The following is a 17,706-nucleotide window of genomic DNA, read 5'->3' as shown; positions in this document are numbered from 1 at the left end:
TTCAGGCTGCAGGTGAACAAAAACTTCATTTAATAACCATGTAAACATAGACGTCACAGAACAGACAAGGGGCGGGGCTTATTACCTGACGTCAAAGCGCAGCAGCAGAGCGATGAAGATTCCAGGGATGACGATGTCACCGAGACCCAACATCGCAAAGTTATTGGCCTGAAGACCTTTCTCTAAAAGATCCTGAGGAAACACCACTACGCACACACACACACACACGATGATCATTTGTGTTTTTTCATGCTACCTGTCCTGCGGCTAATGCTAAGCTAAATACTCTCATGTGGCTCATACTATGCCAACTACTCCCCTGGACCTGATGCAAAGCATACCACTCTCTTGTAGCTAATGCTATGCAATTTACATATCCTGCGCTATTGCGAAGCATTCTACTCTCCTGGACCAAATACTACACATGACACTCTCTTGCTAATGCTATGCTATCTACATATCCAGTGCTAATACTAAGCATACTACTATCCTGGACCTTATACTAAGCATACTACTCTCCTAGGGCAAATGCTAAGCTAACTACCATGTGTTGCCAGTGCTAAACAAACTACTCTCCCTAGGTCCATGCTAAGCTAACTACTATCTGTTGCCAATGCTAAGCATACTACTCCCCTGAGGCTAATGCTTAACAATTATCTGGTGCTAATGCTAAGCGTACTACTCTTCTAGGGCAAAGGCTAGGCTAATTACTCTCTGGGGGCTCATGCTAAGCTAACATCATCCTGGAGCTCATGCTCATCTACCTACTTGTCTGGGGCTAAACAAACTACTCTCTGGGGCTTATGCTAAGCTAGCAGCTGTCCTGGAGCTCTCTATTATAATTAACAAACGAGTCGACAGGTGGCGCTGGTTTATGAATGGACTGTTGTATCAGAGCACTTATATCGTAGATTTTAGAGGCAGTCAGATATAATCCAATACTCGTTTTTTGACGGATATTGGAACAATGTCAATATCGGATCGAGACATCCCTAAATCTGCTGCTCTCACAGGGCTAATGCTAAGCTAATCACTCTCTTGAATCAACTCTGTATTAAATCTGACTGCAGTGGACATAAAAACATGTCGTAATAAAGACAGGAGGTAAATGTTTAACGTAAAAATGAAGTGCATCTCCACTTACATTTGATCGGAGCCTCAAAGGACTTAGCAACCGTTACCATGACGTTGGTCCCGAACACCTGTATTAAAGTCTTCATAAAGTCTTCTGAATTAATGAAGTATGTTTGTATTAATCAGTTATTACTATTGATCATCTCACCCAGAATACGTCGTAGACAAACAGTCCCCCCAGCAGGATGCAGCCGGTACTGACGTTGTTCAGGTGGAGCAGCTCAACGCCGTTCAGAGCAAACGCCAAACCAAACAGGTTATTGGCTATCCAGTGCTGTGACATCAAATACAGACGTGACGTCATCAAACACAGACGTGACGTCATCAAACACAGACGCAAATCTATTTCCACATGGTACTGTATATTTTAATAAATATTAATTAATAAATGAAGTTAAATATTTAAAATGTGAGAATGTGATAACAAAATATATGCATTTATTAAAAGTATTTCATATGTTCATTTATCAACACTGTAGGTGGTGGTAATGAGGCTTATGCACTTGGAGCTACCCGCCATTCAAACAATAGAACAAGGAAGTAGCTGCTGTTCCAATTAAAGAATCATACTTGTGTACCCTGTACAGTCGTACTTCTCAAGAACGCAAGTACATGCATACGTGAGTATTGAGTATGTGGTCGTCCCAGGTTTAGTGACATCATACAGTAAATGCGACGTGTGAGCGTTTACCTTCTTGAGCAGGTACCAGACTCCCACCACACTGCTGACCACTAAACAGATCAGGTTCTTGTTGTCAAACTCGTAGTTCACGATTTCTGCCGACAAACATCAGACACAGACATGTTTTTATGTTAAAAACATTTTTAAAAAAAATACAACTTTATTATTTACCAAATTTCTCTCTGGTGGAGGAATATGCTTTAATCTCCTTTGACCGTGTCTTTCTAAGAATTCTCGAGGCTGATTTTTGGTACATTCATCGCATTTATTTGTGTCGTCGTCCTCTTGTAAAGTCCTGGAAAGTTGTCACATGGGGGTTCAATGACCTTGTGGTCAACTCTCTGCCCGCCACATGATCAGTTTTGTGAGTATTGATGACACACAGGCGATCGCAGCCGATCAGTGAGGTTCACGGAGGGAAAAGTGTGTGACGCAACATCAGTAAACACAAGTGAAACTCTGATTGACAGTTTGAGGACAAGGCGTGAGTGTTGTGTCGACCGTGAGGAGACGCGTGTCTCACCTTCTTTGGACTCTCCAGAGCCTTGAGTGAAGAGAAGCTGGAACTGTTTGTTTGGGAAAGAATCTGGAAAGATTCTGGAGATCAGAGGACTGAGACACAGACAGGGACAGACAGAGTGTCAGCATCAAACGTTTTAAGTGTCAACGCGACAAACGTCCAGTGTCCTCCTCACCTCATCGTGTGAGACAGAGCGAGGACGCCCAGGACGAAGAAGTAGACGGACAGCAGCAGGTTGATGTACTCTTGAGAAAACACCTGCAAGAGAGTCGCACATGTCCTCACATCAGGTCCTGAGGATGCATGGAGCCACTCCCCCTTTGTCCACCCCCCTGCAGAGCTGCTGAGGAAACCCCGCGTTACCTTAAAGAAGAGGTAGAGTCCGAACAGCGTGCAGCTGGCGATGATGGGAAACCTCGCCGCGTCTCTGCTGGTGATGGTTTCAGGCATGTCTGCTGCATTCTGGGAGAAAAACACAGAGACTCTCAGTGACGATGTGGATTAAGGCAATTAAATTAAATAATACACACGAATATTAGTTAAATGAGTTCAATTATAAGCTGTATCAGCCAAACATCCAGCAGCTTGACCTTCATGTCAATTCTACAAATTTAAAATGTCATATTGATATAATTATAAAAAAGAAAAGCATTTATTGGGTTGTTTTTTAAACTGTGGTTGTTGCTGCTTACTTTGAGTGAAAACATGTCTGCCAGCAGAAACAACACTCAGCTACTGGAATCTATGTCGACGTCTTCAGAGCGTGTTCACGTCTTCATCTCACTGTGAGACTTCACAACAGGAAACTGAAGTTTGTAAACCACTCACTCTCCCACACCAAACCCCATAGAGAAAATCAGTGATTTTAACATATTACATACACACACACACACACACGAGTTGTTGATCCACTGCTGCCTCCATCACTAAGTTCAAATGTCTTATTTTGTCACTTCTGCGTTTAAAATCCTACAATTGGGTTTACCTCAGTGACACAAAGTGACCACACGAGGCAGCAGCTCCTGTGTCCCTGCGAGTGCAAATCACTGATTTTCTCTATGAGGTTTGGCGTGGGAGAGTGAGTGGTTTATAAACATCTGTCCCAGTGAGATAAAGACGTGGACACGTTCTTAAAGATGTGACTGACACAGATCTTACGAGGTGAGCATCTGTCATAAAGATGATCATCACAAAAACAAACGACAGAAATTAAGTTTTAAACTCTTCAAATTAAGATTAAATAACACAGGGAACCCGAGCAGCAAAAACAATGATGAAGAAGTAACAAACACCAAACATCAACATACATGAATCAATGTGACAAATGAAATGGGCTTCAGGACGATATTGTAGCATGAAACTCAACAACATCAAGACAAGAAACGACGAGATCAACGTTGTCTCCATGACAACAGACTGAAAATGACAACAGTGCTGCGTTCACATTCGCTCAGACTTCACCATCATTTACACGTGGACAACAACTTCGACACAAATCTGAAAATACACTGCTGTCAACGACAGGGGAGCCCTCTGGGCGGGGCCAAAGAGACGCCTCCATCTATATTCTCCTCCATCGAGTCTCCTGAGACTGAAACTGGGTCAGAGACGAGGAGATGAGGACAGAAGGAGAAGGAAGATTCCCTGACGACGAGCCGTGGATTAATTCAGACGTAAAAACATTTAGTTTCATTCACATCAACAAAATGAAAAAGATAAGAATTAGACACCAAACATATGCAGACGACGATGAACAACACATAGCAGCAAAGACCTGACGGGGGGTGTCGCCGATTCTCTGACGGACAACCACCACAAATTTAACCCCGAAGTTTCCTAATGTGAACTTTGACCCAAGCGACGTCTTTGTTTACAGAAATTAGAGTTACTTCTATTTAACGTTTCAGTTCACGTTTAGTTGATTTGAGCAAAGTTTTAGTAGACTCTTCACAACCTTTTGCCGTTTGCTAATTTTTGGCGAGCCTTGACCTAACATTGACAGTCAAAGTTAGGTCAAGGCCAGCCAAAAATTTGCTAAATCTAAGCTATTTTGGCTTAGCTTCTGACTACCTTTCACCAAGTTTTAGCTGAATATCAAACATTGAATGTATTTTCCAACTTTTAGTTAGCGCTCGGCTAAATTTTAGCTAACAGTCAACTGGTAAACTTTTAAATCACTAACGTTTGGCAATCTTTAGCTAACGTTTAGCGAGCTCTTTGCTAACTTTTAGCGAGCGGTCGGATTAAAAAATTAACTTGTCAACTGGCAAACTTTAAGAGATGTTTTGTCATTTTTGACAAACGTTCGCTACATTTATATAATAAATAATATATATAAAGTTTCTGTCCATTGCTACGATTAGCTGTCCCCTCCGTTGTTAACGTTCTAAAATGTTAGTGTTGGCAGCCATGTTTTCATTGAGCGTGAGCTACAGATGTTTTGTTAGCATCAGTGCAGTAACAGCGTGTGTGTGTCACTCTCATACTCACGCAGAAACCAGAACCGCTACCATTCTCTCCCAGCTCCTACAGACACACAAACGGACGGACGGAGAGGACAGACATGCCGGCAGACAGACAGATGAGCAGACAGACAGGAGAGACAGAGAGAGACGATCAGAACTCAGAGAGGACACAGCGTCTTAGATCTCAGGTTTCTATGGCGACCATGTTGTACAGCAAAGATGGTCGACTTAGGAGAGAGAGGAAGTAAGACATGCAGAGGCGTTCAGGAGCTGGAGTCAAACCTAGGAAATCACAGTTACCACCTGACAGAACCAGAGTATTTGATGAATCAATGGATTATAAAAACGATACAAAAAAGTTTTAACATTTATAAAACCAAATCTTTCTACTGCAACTGTGATGACCTCATTTGACATTGCATCTATACATATCTATCTATCTATACATACATACATACATACATATATATATATACACACACACACATCTATCTATCTATCTATCTATCTATCTATCTATCTATATATCTATATATATATATATATACACACACACACACACACACACACATATATATACATACATACATATATACACACAAAAAGTTGTAAAAAGTTACATAGAGTTTAAGGGAGTTTCTGAGAACAGAATTCAACAGTGTTTTTAAAAACACAGCAGCTGTTGCTGCAGAGGATGTGGGAGGTTTTTTAGGGTTTTTTAAACTGTCACCTAAAGGCAACTGCGCATGTCTGAAACACACACACACACACACACACACACACACTTGTAAAAAATGTGCAAATAACTGAATATTGTACACGTGTCTCTCTCTTTCATTTAAATTCCTTCATCTACTCTTCACACCTCTACCTCTTTATTATTATTTATATTATGGTCACTTCAGGCGTGACCCTGTGACGTAGCGAGCTCCGTCAGGTTAACGTCCATCAGCAGGTAAACAACACAGACACACGATTGTAAACAAACATCTGTCAACACAAGAGAACCCACTTGTCGACACAAGAACACGTTGCGGTTATCACAACCACAATGAGCAAGGTTTGCAATATTATTGTTCTTTAAATGTATATTCTTACACCCAAGCGAGCCTTTAGTTACATTCAGTCGTTTCACAGGCCTTTCAGAAAGTGTGTGTAAATAAAGATTTATCAGGTCAACATCAGCGCTTGTCAAACTCTGGAAATGATGTTCTCAAATGTCTGAAAAGTAATTCAGTTTGAATGATTTATTTGTTTTATGGAGCAAAGAAACAAGCAAATATTCACATTTAAGAAGCTGAAAAATCACACAAACTGGTTTAAATTATAAGAGGAAAAAACACTCAAACTGATGAACGATAAATCAAATAATCGTCACTGCAAAGTTATTACAAAACTTTACGAACATTGAATAAAACTCATGTTATACACATTTCTCACATGATCAAACTATATTAAAATAAAGTTATTTGGCATTCCCAAATAAACCACTAGGTCTGTATGTTGGTTAACTACAGTCTATTTTCAACGTCACGCCACGGTTTTCTTCTCGATGCGGGAAATTCACCACGTTTGATTTTTAATCAGAATAATATCGTATATTTGCTCCATCGCCACGTCAGACAAATAAACGCCTCTGATTTGTAAAACCACCAGAACACATACGTAGCAACAGGTTTTTAAAAGCGAATTCGCTTCTTTGAAAATAATGAAAACATTCGTAACATCTGTTGGTTTTCAAACAGACAACTGTGCGTTTTTATGTTTTTAAACATTAATCTGACATCGGTGCAGACTTAGTTAATAATATACTTCGTCTTTGAAGCTCATTGACTGTCGGAAATCTTATTTCAGACTATTTTAAAACCGCTAAACTAGCTGTTTGCTAACTGTTGGAGGCGGAAGCACGCGGCAGCCGGGCTGCGGTGAAACCGCTAAACCGCCGCTCTGCGCCGCGCCGCTTCCACGGAAGCTCACCTTAGATTTGGAGCAGTCGACGGAGCGCAAGGCTCCGAAGAAGATGGGCAGCAGCGCCATGAACACCAGGCTGCCGTACGCCAGAGCCGTGCCCTCTGGTGTGGCCACGAATTTAGCCGTGGCGTTGAGCACCTCGGTGCCGTTCGAGTCTGTGGTGTTCAGGGCGTCCAAGATCGCGGCGGCGGCGGCCTCCGAGGCCGAGGCCGGGGCTGGTTCTGCCTCAGACATGGTTCTTCAGAAACGGGCTGGTGTAGCTGACAGACGCGCGCGTGTGTGTGGAGGAGGCAGAGACAGAGAGTGGCGTGATTCTCATTCATCCACACCGGTAACGGTCCTGTGACTGACGCTGACGCGCTGCTGCTGCTACCGCTCAGGCGGTAAGGCCACGTTTCCTAAAGCAGCGAGCACAGAGGCAGACATGAGACAGGAGGTGTCACTCCGCTGCTGTATCCAGGAACCAAACACATCACTGACGAGTCCGCAGCATCTTCACAGAGGAAACTACACTATTACGTCATCACCCACTTGCTGAGCTTTTGTTTTGTTTAGGAACACACAGTTTTGTATTAAATAAAAGTGATACTTGATTAAGTACTTATGTTACTAAAAAATGACTTTGGTAGAAGTTAAAGTCACTTTTTATAATATTAGAAAAAGTCTTGTTTATGACATTTACTGGGTTAGGGTACGTTTTTAGAAGTAAAACTATTTTAAAAGTGAATCAGAATTGAGTGGTGCAGTGAGTTATCATTCAACTTGAAGGTTGTAGGTTAGATTCCGAGCTCCACTTGTCTACATGCTCGGTTTTTTTACAAGTTCAGGGGGCCATTTCCTGTTGAGGGATTCTGCTAAATGCTATGATAACAAGGCAATCAGAGATGGCAGACTTCACCCCATTCACGTAACAAACCTCTTTCTGCCTGTACGTGTAACAGACTCGTGTTGTGGCGTAACAGAGCGCCTGACTCCAGATCAGCAGGATGCGTGTTCAGATCAGTCGTCAGGGTCTCAATTCTAACAAGCCTCTGTCGCACAGACAAACAGTGAAGTAATGCTGCTTAAAAATGACACACTGTGCTTTAAATTATGAAAACCCTGACCCTGTTTATCAGGATATCAGGAAGCTACGCTCAGCGCGAGACATCTTCACTGACATAGACGATCTGTGCTATGAGGAAGTAGCGCTTCATTTTTTACTCGCCGACAGAAAAAAAAAATGCAAATGTTGCTGCAGCAGAAGCAGCAGCGCCCCCAGAGGATGAGCACAGTACTGACGTTCTACTGAAGTACAAAGAAATATGACTAAAATAACTAAAGTATTACAAAAAATCAGGTTTTTTTTTTACACATATTTAAATAGTAAAGCTTTTATTCATGGTTCTGTGTGTTTATGGTTGAATATTTTCTGCAGCGGGAGCTCAGACGTGCGCATGTTTCAAACGCAAACAAAAAATAACAATTTGAATACAGAAAACTTTATTGATTATTAAAAACAGTCATTTCTCAAATATTTACATCAGATTCTGTACAGAGACAAAAACAGAATGAGGAGGAATATAAAATAAAATAATGTTTGTTATAAAAACAAATCAAATTTACCTAAGAAATAATAACAATAATAATCCAGACACGTTTAAATCTTCATTCATTCATTCATCAGGTCACACAGCGTGAAGAACCACGTCATTGTCAGAGTTTTAAATGATTCTGTCGCCATGACAGTTCAACGAGACGACGTCAGAGATCGTAAAAAAACATCTCAGTGACCACGTGACTCATGTGAAACACTGGTCACTTGACCTTCACGACACATCGCTCACAGAGACCGGAGGAGCTGGACGACGCCGAGGAGGAACAGCAGGGGCGTGGCCTGAAGGAGGAGGGCGGAGCTCTTCAGTCTCACCTCCACAGGTAAGTTGTCACTCATCTTCCGCACCTGGAAGTCAGAGTTTGTTTATATTAAAGGGATAGTTCACTTTTTTAAATGCTGAGTGCCTGCATAAAAACATGGCTGCCAGAGGAGACATGAGCAAAAACTGAATTTAGCCATTTATAATAAAGTCTACGATATCTAAAGAACATTTTCACATCTTTATCTCACTGTTAGACAGACTTTTCAACAGGAAACTTAGGTTTGTAAACCACTCACTCTGCCATATCAAACCCCATAGAGAAAATCAGTGATTTTTACATCACAGCACACAGGAGTTGTTGATCCATTGCTGCCTCCATCACTAAGTTCAAATGTCTTATTTTAAAACCTTCAGATTGACCTCAGTGACACAAAGTGACCACACAAGGCAGCAGAGGACCAGCAGCTCCTGTGTCCCTGCGAGCTAAAATCACTGATTTTCTCTATGGACTTTGGTGTGGGAGAGTGAGTGGTTTACAAACTTCAGTTTCCTGTTGAAAAGTCTGTCTCACAGTGAGATAAAGACGTGAACATGTGACGTAGAAATCGTAGACTGTGTCAGGTGTCGCGTCAGACAGGTAAACAAACCCTTTTCCTTTGGATCTTGAGCTCTCTTCCGATGTTGAAGACCTTAGCGGAGTACGGAACGACCGCCTTCAGGAACACCCTCCCATGAACCACGATCCTGATACACGCACGCACACGCGCACGCGCACACACACACACACACTAATATTTTAAAAGCTGAAAAATCATACAAACTTGGTTTGAATTATTTACAAAAAAGGTGACAGTTATTTTAGTCATTGTTGGATTATTTAAGCCCTAAAACTATTTTCCTCTGAATATTTTTAATATTCCACATTTACCCTCTCTCTGTCTGTGTCGCTCAGTCTCACACACACATTCTTGTACAGCATAAAGGGGACATATTATACACTATTTCCCCCATTAAAATAGTTCCCTGGTGTCCTAATGAACATGTCAGTGACATGCTTTGGTCAAAATACCATAAGGATGAAGCATCATAGCAGTTCAATAACCCTGCTAAACCCGCCCCTTTCAGAACGCTCGGTTTTTGTGCATGGTCCCTTTATATGCAAATGAGACACAGGCAAACACATGCCCACTTCTTCCAGGGGGTTTCTGATTTGTCCTCTTTACAGCGCTCACTCGCTCAGCTCCATTTCTCTCCCCCTCCCTCCACTAGTTCTCTGACAATATCAACATGGCTGCGTGCGCAGAAAACAGCGAGAGTGCCGTCACAGGAAGAGACGTCCTACATAAGGATCGAGCCGAACAGTGCCGAACTGTAAATCAGTTAAAAACACTTAAGGACAGCACCGCTGATCGCTGCATAAACTGCTGCTGTATGTGACTGTATCAGACTGAGTCTGTGCTTCGGTCATGGAGGACGTACTGAACAAATATGTTTAATTAGGACGTGTCAGAATGGTCAGTTATGAGCTCTATGTGACCTTTTCTTAACAATGTGTGTGTTTGTACGTCGGTGAAATACGTTTGCTGACTAAATACAGCGACCGCTGGTCGCAGTCTGATGTGAAGTGGTGCGAACACATGTTTGCTGACTTTATCCGGCACATTAGCTTCATATATAAAATCCTCTGTAAAACACTGTGCTCCACTGTGCAGCCACCAACAGCACACTTGTCCCTCCGCGTTGACATAATACCGCTCTTCCTCCCTCGCCTGCACTCTCGCAGGGACAAGGTGGAGCTAAGGTGGAGCTGTCGAAGTAAACTTACTGGTGGGGCGGTAACATTTGAGGTGAAATGCGCATGCTGCCGTCATGAGCAGATTTTAAAAAAAGAGTTTTTCTCAAACGCTGTAATACTCACGCCAGGACTGTGTGTGGTGCTGTAGCTTCATTTGAAGTACACACACACACACACACACACACACACACACATGTCAAAGGGACAGCTGGTGTCCTCACGGACGGTCGTGTCCACTTTGTCTCCGATCAGCCACGAGAACGAGGTGTTAGCGAAGAGTTTGATGTTTTTCTTGTCGGTCTTCTTCATGTACGCACAACCAGCGTGGAAATCTCCCAGGAACATCACATTCTACACACACACACACACACATACATCTTCACATGATGCTCACTACAGTGATTATGTGTATCTCTGTGTGTGTGTCTGTGTGTGTGTCCGCACCAAGTTGTCCCACAGCTTGGTCACCGTCTCAAAGACGTCGTACAGTCGGTTCATCTCCTGAACGGCCTGAGCTGGATCAGAGTGAAGAGGAACCAGAACAAACTTGTTGACTCCTGCAGAGGAAACGAGGGAGGAAGAGGAGTGAAGGAGTGAAGGAGGGAGGTAGAGGAGGAGATGATGATGAAGATGAAGTGTCTCCACTTACTGGTTTTCATGCTCTGGAAGTGAACGGCGAACGGTGCCCTGGTGAAAACTTGTGGTTTGCTCTCGTACTGATGTTGACCAATCACACTCGCCGTCTGTTCTCTGATTGGACGAAAGGAAAAGATGTGATAATGAAGATGGAGAAGAAGATAGTTCTGTCCTCTGTGAGTGAACGTCTGACCGTCTCAGCTGCGGGTGAGTGACTGAACGTCTCACCTGTAGATGAATGTGTGAACGTCTCACCTGTAGATGAAGACGTACTTCTGCATGTCAGTGGCAGATTTCCCCAGAGGTTTACTGGACACAGACTTGTAGACAAATCCGTCGTACCTCAACACAAACACAGAGAAACACTGTTACTACAACACAAACACAGAGAAACACTGTTACTACAACACAAACACAGAGAAACACTGTTACTACAACACAAACCACAGAGAAACACTGTTACTACAGCACAAACACAGAGAAACACTGTTACTACTACACAAACACAGAGAAACACTGTTACTACTACACAAACACAGAGAAACACTGTTACTACACAAACACAGAAACAGCAAACACAGAGAAACACTGTACTACAGCACAAACACAGAGAAACACTACTACACAAACACAGAGAACACACTACACAAACACAGAGAAACAGACAACACAAACACAGAGAAACACTGTTACTACAGCACACAGCACAGAGAAACACTGTTACTACAGCACAAACACAGAGAAACACTGTTACTACAACACAAACACAGAGAAACACTGTTACTACAGCACAAACACAGAGAAACACTGTACTACTACACAAACACAGAGAAACACTGTTACTACAAACACTGTACTAGAACACAAACACAGAGAAACACTGTTACTACACAAACACAGAGAAACACTGTACTACAGCACAAACACAGAGAAACACTGTTACTACACAAACACAGAGAAACACTGTTACTACAACACAGACACAGATAAACACTGTTACTACAAAACAACCACAGAGAAACACTGTTACTACAACATAAACACAGAGAAACACTGTTACTACTACACAAACACAGAGAAACACTGTTACTACAACACAAACACAGATAAACACTGTTACTACAGCACAAACACAGAGAAACACTGTTACTACAACATAAACACAGAGAACACTGTTACTACAGCACAAACAGAGAAACACTGTTACTACTACACAAACACAGAGAAACACTGTTACTAGAACACAAACACAGAGAAACACTGTTACTACAACACCGACACAGACAAACACTGTTACTACAACACAAACACAGAGAAACACTGTTACTACAGCACAAACACAGAGAAAGTTACAGCACAAACACAGAGAAACACTGTTACTACAGCACAAACACAGAAACACTGTTACTACAGCACAAACACAGAGAAACACTGTTACTACTACACAAACACAGAGAAACACTGTTACTAGAACACAAACACAGAGAAACACTGTTACTACAGCACAAACACAGAGAAACACTGTTACTACAGCACAAACACAGATAAACACTGTTACTACTACACAAACACAGAGAAACACTGTTACTACAGCACAAACACAGAGAAACACTGTTACTACTACACAAACACAGAGAAACACTACTAGAACACAAACACAGAGAAACACTGTTACTACAACACCGACACAGATAAACACTGTTACTACAACACAGACACAGAGAAACACTGTTACTACAGCACAAACACAGAGAAACACTGCTACAACACAAACACAGAGAAACACTGTTACTACAGCACAAACAAAGAGAAACACTGTTACTACAGCACAAACACAGGGAAACACTGTTACTACAGCACAAACACAGAGAAACACTGTTACTACAGCACAAACACAGAGAAACACTGTTACTACAGCACAAACACAGAAACACAGTTGCACAGAAACACACACAAAACAGAAACACTGTTACTACAGCACAAACACAGAGAAACACTGTTACTACAACACAAACACACAGAGAAACACTGTTACATACAGCACAAACACAGAAACACTGTTACTAACACAAACACAGAGAAACACTGTTTTCAAACACAACACACAGAGAAACACTGTTACTACAACACAAACACAAAACACTGTTACTACAACACAAACACAGAAACACTGTACTACAACACAAACACACAGAAACACTGCAACACAACGCAGAAAAACACTGTTACTACAGCACAAACACAGAGAAACACTGTTACTAAAACACAAACACAGAGAAACACTGTTACTACACACAAACACAGAGAAACACTGTTGCAACACAAACAGAAACACTGTTACACAAGCACAAACAGAAACACTGTTACTGTTACTGTACAGCACAAACACAGAGAAACACTGTTACTAAAACACAAACACAGAGAAACACTGTTACTACAGCACAAACACAGAGAAACACTGTTACTACAACACAAACATAGAGAAACACTGTACTACAACACAAACACAGAAACACTGTTACTACAACACAAACACAGAAACACTGTTACTACAACACAAACACACAGAAACACTGTTACTACAACACAAAGAGAGAAACACTGTTACTACAACACAAACACAGAGAAACACTGAACACAACACTACAACACAAAACACACAGAAACACTGTTACAACACAAACACAGAAACACTGTTACTACAACATAAACACAGAGAAACACTGTTACTACAACATAAACACAGAGAAACACTGTTACATAACAAACACAGAGAAACACTGTTCCTACAACACAAACACAGAAACACTGTTACATGACACAAACACAGAGAAACACTGTTACTACAACACAAACACAGAAACACTGTACTACAACACAAACACAGAGAAACACTGTTACTACAACATAAACACAGAGAAACACTGTTACTACAACACAAACACAGAGAAACACTGTTACTATGACACAACACAGAAACACTGTTACTCGACACAAACACAGAAACACTGTTACTACGACACAAACACAGAGAAACACTGTTACTACAGCACAAACACAGAGAAACACTGTTACTACAACATAAACACAGAGAAACACTGTGTCATATCCAGAAAGTTGTGTTAAGTTATGTTTAGTTTTGCCTTCTATTTTGTTTTGTGACTTCCTGTTTTATTTTGACATCTCTCTTTCCTCTCGTTTCAGATAACTTGCCCTTCCCCTGTAGTTTTCCCGCCAGTCTGATTATCTTCCCCGCCCTGATTGTTTCCACCTGTTCCCCATTTACTTTGAGTTACATATAGCCTGTGCTTCCCTCTGCCCTGCGTCAGTTCGTCTTGTCTGTCATGCCAGAGAACCCACGCCAATCCATGCCACGTCAATTGTTTGTAAGGTTTTTGCTTTTCTTAGTTGCTACTTTGTTTTGTCCCTTTTTGAGCCATCAGAGTTTTTTCCTCGTGAAGAGTGATTTTGATTTGGCACCTTGCCTAGACCTTTTGTCTCCTCCCAGTGAGTGATTATAATTTGTTACTTTGGCCTTTTGCTTATCTAGTGATTCCTCGATAGAGTGATTTTCTGTTGATACTTTTCCTCCCTTTGAGAGTGATTTTTATTTGTTACTTTGTCCAATAAATTAGAGTATTTTTGGAAGTTGTCTCTGAGTCGTGCTATTGGGTTCAAGTCCTTGTTCGGTTGTGACATTACGAACTGACCAGCATGAACCCAGCCGACTCAGAACAACTGACAGCGGCCGTTCGCTCCCAGAACACCCGCCTGACTCAGCAGGAGGAGCACATGGCCTCTCTGCACAGTGGCGTGAAGGGGATGGCTAAAAGTCAGGAGGAGTTCAAAGCCTCTATGACAGCCCAAGTTAACCTCCTGGCAAACCAAGTACATCAAGTCCTTGCTCATCTCACAAGGGATCCCTCTCCCTCAGACACCATGACCACACCATCTCCGGCGGATACCAGAGCTTCATTGATCTCAGCTCCCCATGCCACGACTCTTCGCCTTTCCCCCCCAGAAAAGTTTTCTGGTGAGTCAGGAGGATGTCGGGCGTTTATTGTGGACTGTGATATGCATTATGAACACTTGCCCTCAGCCTTTCCTACGGAACGATCGAAGGTGGCATTCATGATCTCCCACCTCACCGGGAGGGCGAGGGCATGGGCTACGGCTGAATGGTCTCGGGATTCAATGATCTGCGGATCCCTCAAGGAGTTTAAACAGGCTCTGCGGAAGGCTTTCGATCCCCTCTCATCCGACCGAGAGAAAGCACGTGAGTTGAGCAACATCAAACAAAATAGAGACTCTGTTTGTGACTATGCTATCCGCTTTCGCACCCTAGCCACGGATAGCGGATGGAATACCACGGCCCTGTATGATGTTTTTCTCAAGGGACTTTCAGATCAAATTCAAGACTTGTTAGTGCCCCTAGATTTGCCTTCTGATCTAGACTCAGTAATGACTCTGGCCATAAGAACAGACAACCGCTTACAGGAGCTACAACGAAGCCGAATGGCCTCTGCAGCTGGTCGTCATCAGGGTCGCGCTGCTGTCACTACACCCAGTTGGCGGAGCTCCTCACGTGCTCCATCACCCATTACCCGGAGGGAGAGGCCATCCGAGGAGGTGGAGGAGCCCATGCAGTTGGGGCGAACCAAACTGTCCACAGAGGAGCGCCGTCGTCGCCTGCAGGAAGGCAGGTGCTTCTATTGCGGACAGCAAGGGCATCTGCTAGCAGCGTGTCCGGCAAAAGGCACAGGCTCACCAGTCGACAGGGGGGTACTGGGGAGACGTTTCTCCTCCACGGAATTCCCTCCTCGAGCTTTACCCCAGACTAAGGTGAGGCATCACAACACCACACTTAGTTTGGAGACTCTCATTGACTCGGGGGCTGATGAAAGTCTCATGGACTGGGATTTTGCCATGAGACTCAAGCTAAAAAAGAACAATTATCTCAGCCTATAGAGGCCAGCGCTCTGATGGCAGTCTGATTTTTCGAGTGACGCACAAGACTGAACTGCTCACAGTTATCATTGATAACCACTATGAACTTATGCAATTTCATTTATATAACTCTGCCCAGTATCCTCTCATTTTGGGTTTTCCCTGGCTGAAGAAACATAACCCGCACATTGACTGGAGTACTGGGAGGGTCTTGAACTGGGCAGAAGAATGTAAAACCAAGTGTTTAAAGTCTTGTCATAATGTTAAAACTAGTGATAACATTGCCTCTGTTCATGTCACAGACTCTGAAACTCCTGACCTGACTTCAGTCCCAAGATGTTACCACGAGTTGAGTGAGGTATTTAGTAAAAAGAAGGCAACCTCCCTTCCTCCCCACAGGCCTTATGATTGCCCCATTGATTTGATCCCGGGGGCCCCTATTCCTAAGGGTAGACTATATTCCATCTCTGGCCCCGAAAAGAAGGCTATGACCGAGTATATTGAGTCCTCGTTAAAGGCTGGTCTTATCCGCCCCTCTTCATCTCCAGCGGGGGCAGGGGTCTTTTTTGTGGGAAAGAAAGATGGGACACTCCGACCATGTATAGACTATGCACCACTTAATGACATAACTGTTAAGAATCGGTACCCTCTGCCACTAATGTCATCAGCTTTTGATCAGCTTCAGCAAGCTAAGGTTTTCACTAAATTAGACCTCAGAAACGCCTATCATCTGGTTAGGATCAGAGAGGGGTATGAATGGAAAACAGGCTTTAACACTCCTAGTGGTCATTACGAGTACCTAGTCATGCCGTTTGGGTTGACCAATGCTCCTGCTGTCTTCCAAGCAATGATCAACGATGTACTGAGAGACTTCCTGAACCACTTTGTGTTCGTGTATTTAGATGACATATTGATCTTCTCCCCAGATTTAGACTCTCATGTGCATCATGTGCGGCAGGTTCTCCAGCGACTGCTGGAGAACCAATTATATGTCAAGACAGAAAAGAGCGAATTCCATGCCGACACTGTATCTTTCCTTGGCTTTATCATAGCCCCTGGAAAGGTGCAAATGGATCCGGCTAAAGTTAGCGCTGTGGCTCAGTGGCCAACACCTGATAGCCGCAAAAAGGTTCAACAATTCTTAGGATTTGCTAACTTTTACAGGAGGTTTATCCGAAACTTCAGTGCCACGGCTGCACCTCTACATGCACTTACCTCTCCTCAGTCTCCCTTTTTGTGGTCCCCTCAAGCTGAGGAGGCCTTCCAGCAGCTCAAAGTGCGATTCACTACTGCCCCCATTCTCACAGTTCCTGATCCCAGCCGGCAGTTTGTGGTGGAGGTGGATGCCTCCAATAATGGAGTGGGGGCAGTACTCTCCCAGCACTCTGAGAAGGACAACAAGCTTCATCCCTGCGCCTTCCTGTCTCATAAACTCTCGCCGGCAGAGAGAAACTACGATGTTGGGAACCGTGAGTTATTAGCAGTGAAAAAAGCTTTGGAAGAGTGGAGACATTGGTTAGAGGGCGCACAGCACCCATTCATTGTATGGACAGATCATAAGAATCTGGAATATATTCGCAAAGCAAAGAGACTGAACTCTCGCCAAGCCAGATGGACATTTTTTTTTAACAGATTTAACTTTGTTTTGTCTTATAGGCCGGGGTCCCAGAACACCAAGCCCGATGCCTTGTCCCGTT

At 43.0% G+C, this 17,706-nt stretch overlaps 2 protein-coding genes across 3 annotated transcripts; both read right to left on the bottom strand.

Annotated features, from left to right (window-relative positions):
* Positions 1–66: 66 nt before the first annotated feature.
* On the bottom strand, positions 67–7,231 carry LOC122761684 (minor histocompatibility antigen H13-like). Of its 2 annotated transcripts, XM_044016915.1 has the most exons (9): positions 6,779–7,231; positions 4,827–4,862; positions 2,700–2,798; positions 2,512–2,594; positions 2,340–2,428; positions 1,826–1,911; positions 1,283–1,408; positions 1,145–1,202; positions 67–206 (listed from the first exon to the last, which is right to left on the bottom strand). In XM_044016915.1, exons 1-9 carry the CDS (start codon positions 7,004–7,006, stop codon positions 82–84), a joined length of 930 nt encoding a protein of 309 aa, XP_043872850.1. In that variant the 5' UTR covers positions 7,007–7,231; the 3' UTR covers positions 67–81. The 2 variants fall into 2 exon arrangements, with proteins under 2 accessions (XP_043872850.1, XP_043872851.1); XM_044016916.1 differs by lacking the exon at positions 4,827–4,862 and having other exon boundaries at positions 6,779–7,226.
* A 1,006-nt stretch (positions 7,232–8,237) lies between these two features.
* On the bottom strand, positions 8,238–14,778 carry LOC122761683 (deoxyribonuclease gamma-like). Its single transcript, XM_044016914.1, has 7 exons — positions 14,773–14,778; positions 11,318–11,427; positions 11,076–11,176; positions 10,871–10,983; positions 10,620–10,777; positions 9,279–9,375; positions 8,238–8,714 (listed from the first exon to the last, which is right to left on the bottom strand). Exons 1-7 carry the CDS (start codon positions 14,776–14,778, stop codon positions 8,595–8,597), a joined length of 705 nt encoding a protein of 234 aa, XP_043872849.1. The 3' UTR covers positions 8,238–8,594.
* Between the last annotated feature and the right edge of the window lie 2,928 nt (positions 14,779–17,706).

This window comes from Solea senegalensis, unplaced genomic scaffold, assembly GCF_019176455.1.
Source record: "Solea senegalensis isolate Sse05_10M unplaced genomic scaffold, IFAPA_SoseM_1 scf7180000014886, whole genome shotgun sequence".
In the NCBI taxonomy this organism is placed as follows: Eukaryota; Metazoa; Chordata; class Actinopteri; order Pleuronectiformes; family Soleidae; genus Solea; species Solea senegalensis.
The sequence above is the reverse complement of the archived record's forward strand: the minus strand, read 5'-3'. Positions and strand labels throughout refer to the sequence as shown.

What these genes read in the sequence shown, in the direction of transcription:
- LOC122761684 (XM_044016915.1), bottom strand. Translation starts at nt 7,006, where the DNA reads ATGTCTGAGGCAGAACCAGCCCCGGCCTCGGCCTCGGAGGCCGCCGCC. An exon ending in CTCTGGAGAGTCCAAAGAAG is followed by an intron (nt 1,912 to 2,339) that starts GTGAGACACGCG and finishes GTTTGTCGGCAG; the next exon opens with AAATCGTGAACTACGAGTTT. An exon ending in TTGTCTACGACGTATTCTGG is followed by an intron (nt 1,203 to 1,282) that starts GTGAGATGATCA and finishes ACTTTAATACAG; the next exon opens with GTGTTCGGGACCAACGTCAT.
- LOC122761683 (XM_044016914.1), bottom strand. An exon ending in AAGTACGTCTTCATCTACAG is followed by an intron (nt 11,177 to 11,317) that starts GTGAGACGTTCA and finishes TCGTCCAATCAG; the next exon opens with AGAACAGACGGCGAGTGTGA. An exon ending in TCAAGATCCAAAGGAAAAGG is followed by an intron (nt 8,715 to 9,278) that starts GTTTGTTTACCT and finishes TCTGACTTCCAG; the next exon opens with GTGCGGAAGATGAGTGACAA.